Source organism: Acipenser ruthenus, chromosome 9 (assembly GCF_902713425.1).
Source record: "Acipenser ruthenus chromosome 9, fAciRut3.2 maternal haplotype, whole genome shotgun sequence".
NCBI lineage: Eukaryota > Metazoa > Chordata > Actinopteri > Acipenseriformes > Acipenseridae > Acipenser > Acipenser ruthenus.
In genome coordinates, this window is record NC_081197.1 from 3870818 (window position 1) to 3883446 (window position 12629).

At 37.2% G+C, this 12629-nt stretch overlaps 1 protein-coding gene across 1 annotated transcript; it reads left to right on the top strand.

Moving 5' to 3' along the window:
* The first annotated feature begins 290 nt into the window (after positions 1-290).
* Positions 291-12044, top strand: LOC131738030 (interferon-induced GTP-binding protein Mx-like). Its single transcript, XM_059030793.1, has 13 exons — positions 291-395; positions 1386-1583; positions 1820-1954; positions 4802-4956; positions 5354-5492; positions 5774-5972; positions 7291-7369; positions 7911-8030; positions 8979-9129; positions 9656-9814; positions 9936-10012; positions 11205-11432; positions 11702-12044. Exons 2-13 carry the CDS (start codon positions 1394-1396, stop codon positions 11924-11926), a joined length of 1857 nt encoding a protein of 618 aa, XP_058886776.1. The 5' UTR covers positions 291-395; positions 1386-1393; the 3' UTR covers positions 11927-12044.
* The last annotated feature ends 585 nt before the right edge of the window (positions 12045-12629 follow it).

Below are 12629 nucleotides of genomic sequence, written 5' to 3' on the forward strand. Positions count from 1 at the left end.
GGCCTTAATAGATAGTTGGCAACCTTCAGTCAAATGCAGTTTAACGTGGCTTACTTCTTTCTCAATCGTGTCACCGCTCGAAAGTGAGCGAGACAGTAAGTTCCGGGTCAGGCAGTTTGATTTTTGTGAACACACGTGGGATACACTGCCTCTGTTGAAATGTCAGTGAGTGAAGTTCTTCCAGTTTGCACTCAATTCCTTATCTGTTTAAAAAAAAAAGAAAACCTTTGCACCCCCCCCCCCCCCCCCTGCGTTAATCTGGCCCTGGCAGTGGGTGTTGCCTTCTCGAATTACAGAACGTGATTCGAGGGTATTTAAAGGGCAAGCTTTGAAAGGCTGCTTGTTGGAAGCTCCCTGTGCATTGATAACCTAGGCAGATAGAAGCTGAACAGCAGGTGGGTACTGTACATTTGCACTCTGATTTTTCTGTGTTTTTCTCAGTTTACATGATTTGCTTGGATGACATTGCACTATTGTTTTTATGGGGGTTGTAGCTATTGTGTTTGTTAATAGTGCTTGGAAATGTTTATATAGACTGTCGATTAAGTTTTTTTTTTGAGAAATTCACTGATATTAAGCATTTACTTTCTTTACTTTTGCATACAGTAATGTGTATGTACATAAGCCTACACATTTGGTTACAGGCGTTTATGAAAAATGTTTGTGTGTATATACAGTATATAAAGTTTACACATTCCAATGGAAATTTATAATTTCTGGAAATTTCTCAAACAAATTATAGGAAAAATCTTTTGTAGCAAAAACTTTTGTGGATGAGGAAAAAAGTGATTATACAATATAATAGAAATACAATTATTTATTATAGTTTTTTTTTGCAAAACTCCAAAAAATGCTAATTCAAAAGTATTCATACTCTTTGATGCTATGATAGTATTGTCTACAAATTTCAACATGATAATGCAGAACCTAATTCTAGAAAAGTCTGTCTTGTAAGTGAACATTCTTAGAGTATGAAAGAGTTAGGCATAGGATGATTTGCTGTCATTACCAATAAGTCAATATGGGAAAAAGTAAAGAGCTATATGAAGATTTATTGTCATAAAGCTGGAGAAGGATACACGATTTCTAAGCATTTGAGTATCCCAATTTCAACTATTGTTTCTGTTAAAGAAGGACAATAATCATGGTACAAGTGTACAAGACTTTAGTGGTTAGTATCAAATGTTTCTGCTCTTTGCAATCTACTTTTACATGGCGTATGCTGTATACTACATACATCTCCCACTTTTTACGGTTAATCCATGGGATATTTGTCTGAAGCTCTGTTGATGAGTGGGATGTGTTGTGTTGGCAGGCTACAGAAAGTATGTACTGTAGTCCAAACAAGTATCTATAACCTGCCTCTCCCTCTCTCCCCACCGTAGTTTAAAAAATGGATAACGCTTTTCATGATCTCTATGAGGACAAGGTGCGACCCTACCTTGATTTCATTGATTCCCTGCGAGCGCTAGGTGTGGATCAGGACCTGCCGTTACCCACCATCGTGGTCATTGGAGACCAGAGTTCTGGGAAGAGCTCCGTACTTGAGGCTCTGTCTGGTGTATCTCTACCAAGAGGTGGTGGTAAGGAGACTTCCACTTACAGCTCTGGTGTTAAATGAGGGAACAGCGTGTAGCATTGTGGAGACACAGGCGCAAACTGAGGAGACCATGTTTTGCTTCTTCAATGGGGATTCTTTTTGTAATTTTTGTAAGGTTCAGGTTTTCTCAAAACAGCATCTGTGTGGTGTGTTACCGTGATCTTGCCCTGACTTCTTCAAATGCCTACATAGTGCGGATTTTCTGATTTTTGTTTGAAGGGCTTATGACGCGATGTCCTCTGGAACTGATCCTAAAAAATGTCAAAACGGATGAATGGAAAGGGATGATCGCTTACAAGGACTATGAGAAAAAGCTTGGAGACCCCTCTGAGGTGGAGAGAGAAATTAAAACAGGTGAGAAACCTTTAGCAAAAGTGTTCTGGTGTTTCTGCACATGTGTTGCACTCTTATAACTAAAACAGAGTGCACTCAAAATAGAAAACAAATACAATAGGTTAAATTGACAATTTTGCTTCACTAGGAAAAATATTTAAGTTACTGAATAGGAGAGACAGCTATGGCCAAAAGTTATGCATCACCCTATAGAATTAACACATTTTGCTTCATTAGGTCAAATGAAGCCTGCTGAATAATATTATGTTCACAGATTGAATTACACGATGAATCATTGTGTGGCTTCTTTGATTACATGTTAAATAAAATATCTAAATTATGTTCATATATATATATATATATATATATATATATATATATATATAATGTACAGGTAGTGAACAAAACATGGAAACACCTGGGTAAATGAAGTATATTGAAAGCAAGGGCTTCCACACAGGTGTGGCTCATGTGTTAATTAAGCAAATAACATCCCAGCATGCTTAGGGTCATGTATAAAAATGCTGGACAGGCCTGGTTGCCTATAATTATGGCTGCAAGAGGAGACCTCAGTGACTTTGAAAGAGGGGTGATTGTTGGGGCGCGTTTGGCAGGAGCTTCAGTGACCAAGACAGCTCAACTTGCTGATGTTTCACGAGCAACGGTGTCTAAGGTGATGTCGGCATGGAACTCCGAGGGAAAGACATCATCAGTAAAGGGCAACAGCGGGCGGAAGCGCATACTCCAGGATCGTGTTATCCGTGCATTAATTCGAAGTGCAAGGCAAAACAGGCGAGCAACTGCAGATCAACTGACTGCAAATTTCAACCTGGGGTGCGAGCAGCCAGTTTCACAAAAAACGGTCCGCCGAGAATTCCACAGAGCGGGATACCATAGTGGCCCAACACCCTATTAATTGACTTTACATTGGGGTTTCCATTGTTTTGTTCACTACCTGTATGTGTGTGTATTGAGCTGTTTAGCTTTTAGAGAAAATATGGCTTGTTTGCTTGCACATTATTTTGCATTAGTGTGCTAATTCTTTGTTTCATTTCAAGTGGTGCAAACTTTGCACTGGAGCAAATGCTGTTTTGGTTTTGATTGGATTTGAATGAATGAATCTGCTTTGCTTAGTGTTTAAATACTGAGGAACTCCAAGCTTCTATACTGCTTCAGTGCAATGGGGTTGAAATACAAATCCTATGTTTGTTTTTTTTTTTTTTTTTTTTTTTTTTTAATGGGTAGATTGCTGAATGTTCAATATATATATATATATATATATATATATATATATATATATATATATATATATATATATATATATATATATATATATATATATATATATATATTAGGGCTGTAAGGGTTTAAACGGTAAACATGGATTTAAAATATTTTCGTTTAAAATTTGTATTATACATTTAAACGCAACTTAACAGTAAAATATATTATCAAATTATTTTTGCATATTTTCCGAAAAGATATGTTTCCCTTTCTATGGTTTTCCCCTTTAAGGAAACCTGACCTGTTCTTCCACGTGATCACTCTAATCTAAGTCTTGCATAAATTAAGGACAGACCAGCTTCCTGCGTTGTTGTGTATCTCCATGGCATTGTCTTTTTTCAGGTCTTATAGGGCTCTATGGAGCCCATGTTAACAAGAGCACGGACGGAATCACGGAATCAAAATAATATTAACCTGGAATTAAGTGCTGTATGAAAAAAAAGCATTTGGCAGTAGAGCACTAAGCTTGAGATTTACATATATGAAGGGAAAATGTGAAACTAACTCCTCACATAGACTGCTATTACATCAGTCACTTTGAACAATACGATCCCAGTGTTCACACAGAGAAGATTTATGGTAGTGAAACCATGGGCATAGCAATATAGAATTGATCAAGTTCAAAACTAAAAGTTATGAAACACGCCCATCGGTTTGCTTTGGATTGCCCCACACCGCACTAAAAAAATAAATAAATAAAACAAATACAACCCGTTTTTAAAGTTAACAATACTATTTTTCAGTACAATTAGATAAAACAATACTTAATCCAATGAAGACGAATGCAAACCAAATGGAAAAAGCAGAAGCCTGTAGGTTTACAGTTTTGTGTTGTTCACCTTGCCTGCGGTCTGCATAAGTTCATTTAAATTAACGTAATTACATTTTTTTTAAACGGTAAAAACGGAAATCAGAACCCTAGTCTTAGTTTAAGTGGATCTATATGGTACGCGCTTTGAGTAACTTACGGAGGTTAAAATATGACTTAAAATATTGGAAGTAAAATCTAAAAATATGAAATGAGTGAAACATTAAATTTATGGCCGTTTAAACGGTTAAACGACCGGATTAACAATGAGTTTAAACGTGTAGTCAATTAAACATAGATTTACAGCCCTAATGTGTGTATGTGTATATATATATATATATATATATATATATATATATATATATATATATATATATATATATATATATATATATAAAATGTATACTATTACTGTATTTTTATAGAGGGCATGGGCAGTATTTACTGTAAATAGGCAGTTGATTATAAAGAGTGGGGGACTGAGCTGCCACTAAAAAGAAATGATGGTAACTAAATCATTTGTCTGTGCAAGGTCTGTTTGTCAAAATGTAAAAAAAAAAAAATCAGATGATGTTTAATAAAAAAAATATGTATGTAGTTAAAACATGATGTAAACTGTTATTGCTATGCATCTATTTGAGTTGTTGTATTAATGTGCATCTGTAATAAAACAACATTTGTGAAAAATAAAACAACATTTTTTAAAAAATAAAAAGAATTTCACGGGCTGTGTTATTATGCAGTTTATTCTACACTGTTTCTGTCGATCTCCACAGCTCAAGATACTGTGGCTGGCAAGAATAATGAAATCAGCACTGAGCGGATCACTCTGAAGATCGAGTCCAGAACGGCTCCAGATTTAACCCTCATTGACCTGCCAGGAATAGCCAGAATTGCAGTGGGAAGTCAGTCACATGACATAGAGAAGACAGTAAGATTTCAACCACATCCTGATACTTAACAAGCACAGATCACATTTAATTAAACACACAAAACCAGTGCAGGGTGCAATACCATGCATCACCACCGAGCTACATACCAACAGTGGCATGATTCAGGGTGTTGCTCCTTCAGCAGGACACTAAAACAAGTAACACTTTACATGAAGTCTCTCTAATTACTTCTTTATACTAGCTGAGGAACAAATGAACCGGCTTTCATCTCTTCTTTTAAACATGTGCCCAGCTCCAAATTGGCAATCAATGAATCAAAACTTCATTTCTAAGAAACAAAACCACAAAACACAGTCCCTGCCACAGTAACGAATGCACACGTGGTATAAAGTACCTCTTTAAGAATGTTTTTCCTCAATCTCTGTCTACTTTCAGATCAAGAAGTTAATCAACTCTTACATCAAGAAGGCAGAAACAATAAACCTGGTGGTCATTCCATGCAACACTGACATCGCTACAGCTGAAGCCTTACAAATGGCAAGAGAAGTGGATCCTTCAGGAGAGAGAACTCTGGGTACTGTTGACATGAGACATGAGGCTTAACCTGTGACTTAAACAGCTGGTTTCACAGACCCAAATTAGTACTAATCTTGAATCGTTTTACCTTAAATAACATTAGGCAGTCCAAGAGACTGTGTGAAACCAGCCGGAAGAGTGTTTATCAATGTTCCTTCAGGTTTGGGAATGTTGTGAATAAACAAATGAACCCCCACTAAAACAGTGTGAAATAGGTTTCATGATAGAAATAACGGTGCCCTTTTGAATGCGTCTCTCCTTGTTCTGATGGATTCACAGCTGTGCTAACGAAACCAGACCTGATAGACAAAGGAGCTGAAGAACAGGTGAACAAGCTGCTCCGGAATGAGCTTGTCTTCCTGCAGAAAGGGTACTTGATTGTCAGGTGTCGTGGACAACAGGACATTGATAACAAGATGTCCTTGTCTGAAGCCCTTAAACGGGAAATGGAGTTTTTTAAATCCAATAAGCATTTCAGGTAAACAAACTCCATCATGCTTTTAAAGTTTTCAAATGGTTTGTATGAGAGTGTGGATGGATATGTGGGTGAGGTTGTTTGGCTTACAATAGCTTTTAAAGAGTAAGTAGCGAGGTTCAGAAAAATATAGTGCTACACGCCCCCACATGTTGCTCAAACTGTTGAAATAACGTACCTGTCGTTTTTCTTGTCATTAACATCCGGACAACTTTTTACATTTAAAGTCTGTTTCAAGTCTTTCTTCAAAATGTCAGCTCTAGTGGACTCGGGTTTCAGATCAGGGGTGTGTCCTCTCTAAATCACTACAGGAAGAGCTATTAGAAGAAGAAAAAAAATACAGGCGCTCTACTTGTGTTCCGTACGACATCATGGGTCGATATTGCAATGTTACCTGATTGACATAATCCTTGCAATATGGAGGCTGTGTGGTCCAGTGGTTATAGAAAAGGGCTTGTAACCAGGAGGTCCCCGGTTCAAATCACACCTCAACCATTGACTCATTGTGTGACCCTGATCAAGTCACTTAACCTCCTTGTGCGCCGTCTTTCGGGTGAGACATAATTGTAAGTGACTCTGATGCATAGTTCACACACCCTAGTCTCTGTAAGTTCTCCTTGGATAAAGGCGTCTGCTAAATAAACAAATAATAATATCAACTATAATAATAATTAAGCACACAAATGTAATAAATAATGATTGTTTGGGTAGCTACTGAAGTAACATTTGTTTTTTTCAGTTTGTAGGCATTTACCAATTGTTTCCTTTGAGGGTGTTTGTGTGAACTGATTATGAATATACAAGATGAAGCGCTTGTTTGACCATTATCGCTGTCACATGCTTTAGTGTGAGTTGGCCACAGTCATGTTATTTAGCTAAAAATGGCCTAGAAAACACAGGGAAACGTTTTCAAGCAACACGTAGCCATTGTGTTTATGGTAGTTTTTGCTTTTGGAGTTGAACAGGCATGGCCTGTCAGCATACAGATCAACAAAATGATTGATTTTAGACTCTGTCCAAACCGTGAGGCATCTTCTGTGTAAGTAGCCATCTTGATCAATGAGTCACATGCTCAAAGAGTCTTTACCGATTGGCCAAAGACAAAAATTACTGGGAACCCATTACTCAAAGTAAAACCCAGATCTATCCACACAGGGACACATGCTTCCTTGTTTCTCAACACGTTTCGTTGAGCGAGCTGGGATTTAGTGTGTCCTGTATGACTGCACGTGATCACAAACATACTGGTTTCCCATTAGCAGCGACCAGGGAAACCTATTATATATCAGATTTGCTCATTATTTGATGTCTGTTGTTCAAGGCAACCGCTGGCTGAGAAGCAGGCAACTGTGCCCTGCCTGGCAGACAGACTCACGAGTGAGCTTGTCCAAAAGATCAAGGTAAGAAAGCAATATATCGAAATACATGTGGTCCCACGAACTAGCTTTTATAGCTCATCCATATCTTCAAACACTCCATCATAAACTAGATTATGTGCAAAAGTGTAAGAAAGTTTCTGTGATGTTAAGTTTACGGGGAAGGTTTTAGCCAAACCCTGGGAGCGGCCGGGACAGGTGTTGTTTTCAAGATTGAGGCGTTCACATTTTAACCTGTAAGACGAACTGGGAAAAGTATGGAATGCAAACAAACTGGTATGATAAAGACACATGAAACTGAATAAAATGACATTTGTGTTATATGTTTTTGTGATAGTAAAATCCAAATGAACGAAATTACAAAAGTTACAAACTACACTAGGATTACTTTCGAGACCTGGGCATACCAGTAGGTCTTACTACAGTTACAAAGCAAAAAGCAATTGTCACATTATTTTCTTTTTCTTTTACAAAATACGTTGCTAATTGCAATTTCCAGTCCTATAATTTTAACAATTGCTTGTTTTTTTTTTTCTGATGACACTTTTTATTCCTTTTCAAACAGAAATCCCTTTCTACAATTGAATCCCAGCTTCAGAGTAAAGTTGAGGAAACCAACCAGGAACTGGCATCGATGGGAGACACACCATCTGATGATTCCGAAAAAAAAAGCTTCCTGAGCAATGTAAGTCCCTGGACTCTGATGCTGCTGAACAACCAGTACATGCCTGGCATGGCAGTTCATGTGACATTAAAACCCATTGAAATATAATCTTATAAATGCCAAAGTCATCATTTTAAAGGCAGCAGATGAAGCCACACATTGTAGCACTGCAATTAAGAAAACTCAAGACCCTTCTAACAATAGGTGCCATTTCAGTGCAAATTTCACACTGCAAATTGGAATAAAATGAATAACCAGCACTCTGTTCCCATGCCATGTGCATACAAGGAATATGATTAAGATAAAGATTAAAGTTTTCATTTTCTGAATTACACCTTAAATGTCCCTCCTGTGCTCAATGTAAATAGACACCCACTATCCTACAGGCCCTTCCTCGTAGAAAAAGTTATTTACTACCGACATTGTGTCTCCAGCACTATTAATAATAAAGTAATAATGTGCAATATATTGTATAACAGTATTGATTTTATATTCAAATTGTTTTACATTCTTCTTTTTGAAGATCAGAGAACATTGTGCTGCAAATTAGTGCATTTACTACTGTAGCACAGCACAATACTGACTAATCATGCAAAAATAGTTCTCGCTGACACTTTTTAAAAAATATATTTTTATTTAAAAAAAGATGTTGTATAATACACCTTATATACATGTATATACATGAAGGCTGAGATACTCAGCAACAGGTTATCTATCTATCTAGAATTCAAAGATAGCAAAATAAACTAGGCATGCGCAAATGAATTTGCATGTGCGCTGATTGTATCAATAAATTATTGAGAAATTAAAAGTTCCAGTACTGCTGCAATGTGAGGGGTTGAAAAAGTGAGGGTGATGTGTAAATTATGCCTGTGATTTGATTGCATTACCAGGAAGATTAAGCACTTTACCTAAAAAACCGAACCTAGTCATCTAATGGTATCTCTTATGTTCATGATTCAACCACAGAAAATAAGAAAATTCTGCAATGACATCATTGCCCTGGCATCTGGAGATTTTTCCCAGGATTTTGTGAGTGATTTGAAGCTGTTTCCCTTTAGTCGAGAGTGTTTTGAGAAGTGGCACTGCTATCTGAAAGAGCAGGAATCTGATTTAGAGAGTAAGTATTAATTTGAGTTTACTCAGCCTTGTTGATGTGGACCTGCATACAATGACATACTGTGACTCTTTTCAAAAGCAATACAAAGATTCAACAATGGAGCCGTGCAGAGCCATGCTACCAAATATTTAGTTGAGATCTGTAGGCATTCCTGATACCTAAGGGTAAGGCAGAGAGTTCCATAAAATATTGTTATCACAAGCAATACCAATATGTGCTCTACATGTATGGTCCCTCTTTCTTCTGTTGAAGATCTGTTGGTTCTTTGCTTATTTTCTGTTCTTCAATTTGGAATATACAGGCATTTCAAAGTCTACAGAGGAAGCCTCCAAAAACAGTTTCATTTTTGACATTGCACTTGACTAGACACTTATCTGTGTCTCTAATTAAAGTTTAAAAAACCATTAGAGTTAACACTCCTTTTTGAAGGTTGTTTTTTTTTTGTTTAGTTTTTTTTTTATCTGGGGGATTTGTCTGTAAAAACAAACAAAATACAGGAAATATCAAATGACTGTTTGTTCCATAGCTAAGGATGACTTCCGTAACAAGGTAAAAGATAATGTCGAAAGCAGCTATGGAAGACAGTTGCCAGGATTCTTACACTACGGAGTTTTTGAATCTTCAGCCAAATACCTTATCAGGAAATTAGAGGAACCTGCTTTGGAAATGCAGAAAGAAATTTCAGGTAACCACTGTCCTTATTTTCTTTAAAACAAAACAAAAAAACAACAACATTGTGGTGTTATGATATTACTCCAACCACATATACAATATTACCCTGATATATATACTGTATATGTTTCCAGATAAGGTGAAGTCTGTGCTTACCGAATTGGCTTATAAGCACTTTGCTGAATTGCCCAAATTGCTGAAGGAGACAAAGGTAAGGAAATTTCCAAATTCCAGAATCCCTTTTTTTGCTTCTCTTTTGAGCATCACTTTTATCACATTTCTGCTCAGTTTGAGGTGTTCGATTCCATTGTTGCCTTATTGCTGCAACCCGCCTACCGATCAAGGGCTGCTCAACGGGCAGCCTTGGTCTTGCTGTCAAGCTAATTGCCTGATGAGGTCTCCAAACCTTAGCAGCAGTTGCCAAGCTGAACTTGTCGGGCACCTGACCAGAAGTGGTTAGTGAAGCGCGAAGAGGTAAACTATTAAGGCAACTCACTGTGGGTTTCGAACCAAGATCAGCAATGAGTAGGATTCAAACCACAGTGGAATGGCATTCAACACGGGTTACTAGGCTTCCCGGGAAAACTGACATTGTTCCATTTTCAGCCTTCATTTTTGGTCCCAATCAGAAGCAGCACATTTTTTAAACTGTCACGGTTTTGCTATTGTATTTATATAATTTTTTTTTAAGTACAAAACTATCAGTGTGCTCAGCAAGTTAACAACAAAGTAATTTATTAGGTTAGCGCCACTCAAAAATAAAATGAACAATTTTATGGATTATTTGTTTAATATGTGTAATTCTGATTATGTGCAGATCACATGTTTAAATAGGAATAGCTGATCTCTCTAATCTGACTTTTTGTACATTTAACTTGCTTTGATTAGAGGATAATAGAAAGAAAGAAAGAAACGAGTTGTTATGATTGGCAATAAATACACCCAATGTTTAATTTTTTAATTATGATTGTGTGATTATATACTTTTATTTGGCTTCAGAGTTGCTAAGGCATCATGAATTGAAGAAGATGTTTTATTCCAGTTTTACACTCTGGAAATCTGGTAACCCTACTTACAACAGCAATTCTTTTAGGAGGTACAATAAGCCACTGGGGACCCAACGAAAGACACATTTGAAATAACCTATATATTTAGTTAAAACTATGTGGAGATATGTTTTATAATCAAATCATTAAATAAAGTAAGACACCTAAATTCAGCATTTATCTTTTAATATACCGGTATTATGCAATTAACCAAAGTTGCCTGTTCTTTTGTAAAGTGTATTATATTTGACATAATATGCAGTATTGCTAATGCAGAATTTAAGATAAGAAACATAAGCAGTATTTGTAGAGTCAAGTATTGTTCATGTAATAACGTCATTGCAATGTTGTCTTAAGGTTATAATTGACAAAATCCGTCAAATGCAAGAAGATGAGGCCAACCAGATGATAAAGACGCTCTTCAGGATGGAGTCAATGATTTATACACAGGATGCGATTTACAGCTCCAGGGTGGAGCTGATGGAGGACACAGAGGAATACTCTATGCACGATAATAACAAGGGTCTGATGAGCACAGAATCAGTGGTCTCACATCTGACAACCCATCTGAAAATCTATTACAAGGTTGTGTATGTTTTTCATATTTATCTTAACTTCGTCTTTATCTTATTAATAGCAGGGGCTCGACAAAAGGGATTCCAGATACACAAACATTCAGGGAGTCTTCTTCACCAAACAAGTCTGGGGAAAGAGACCATCACCAATCGGCCTCTAGAAACGCAGGGCACACACATTTTTCAGGATTTTTAGCTTCAACAGGCTTTTTTTGTGAATTCCCCCTTTTGTGTGATTATTGTATCGTCCTGTAATTCTCTCTGATTCTCACTGAACAGATTGCTTCCCATCGTCTTGTGGACCTTGTGCCCATGGCTATCAAGTACTACCAGATGCAGGAGTCGATCACCAAGCTGCAGGGAGAGATGTTCAGTATTCTCCAGATGAGGGACCTGGTGGATGAGCTGGTGGAGGAGGAGGGAACTGCAGCAGAGAAGCGCCGAACTCTCATAGAGCGTCGAGAGCGTCTGAACAAAGCACGCTTGGCTTTGATCAAATTCTAGTCATCATGTTAATAACACTGTGTTTTTATTAATAAATCCTTAACTCATCCCTCTCCCATAGCAATTGTTTTGAATATGCTTTCTTCACTTTAAAGCATCCCTGATTTGTACAACACAGCTTCTGAGAAATCTTCCACAACAGTCAACAGGAAATGTTTTACTTCTTATCATGCACCTGCCTGGGAATACATTTTAATGATGGCACTGCTCCCTAAAAACAAAGTCTGTGCTAAAAATAGCTGAAACCTTTCATTTTCCCAGTGAAATTAATCAGAAAGTGCAAGACGGTGGCTTTAACTTAGCATAGGACCAGATATCATGTCTTTAAATGAAAATACGTCTGCTATAGCATAAAGGCGTGGCACAGACTTTTTATAGAACTTTTTTGTTAGCTGCAATTACTTTAAGCTCTGATTAGTTAGTCACGCATGCTAACCAGTTGATTTTTTCCAACAGCACAAAACCTGGAACCTTATCATTCAGCATCCTAGGTTTCAGAGTTCAAGGCCAAGTCTATAACTGATAGTATTTCAAGATTCAGATTACACATTTTTAAGAGAATTGGGGCTGTAAAAAGTCCAAACTTACAGATGTGGTTTCGGGTGACATTTAGGTAGTCATTATTGCCCATGTAAATGAAGTGTAAACCTTTTTTGCAGTTTGTACAATGCGGACCAGATGAAAATCATTCTGGGGAACGTGT

Excerpts from the sequence above, each read along its gene's own strand:
- LOC131738030 (XM_059030793.1), top strand. The coding sequence starts at position 1,394 with ATGGATAACGCTTTTCATGATCTCTATGAGGACAAGGTGCGACCCTAC. Across the intron at positions 5,493-5,773 it reads TTCAGGAGAGAGAACTCTGG|CTGTGCTAACGAAACCAGAC; the intron begins GTACTGTTGACA and ends ATGGATTCACAG. Across the intron at positions 5,973-7,290 it reads AAATCCAATAAGCATTTCAG|GCAACCGCTGGCTGAGAAGC; the intron begins GTAAACAAACTC and ends CTGTTGTTCAAG.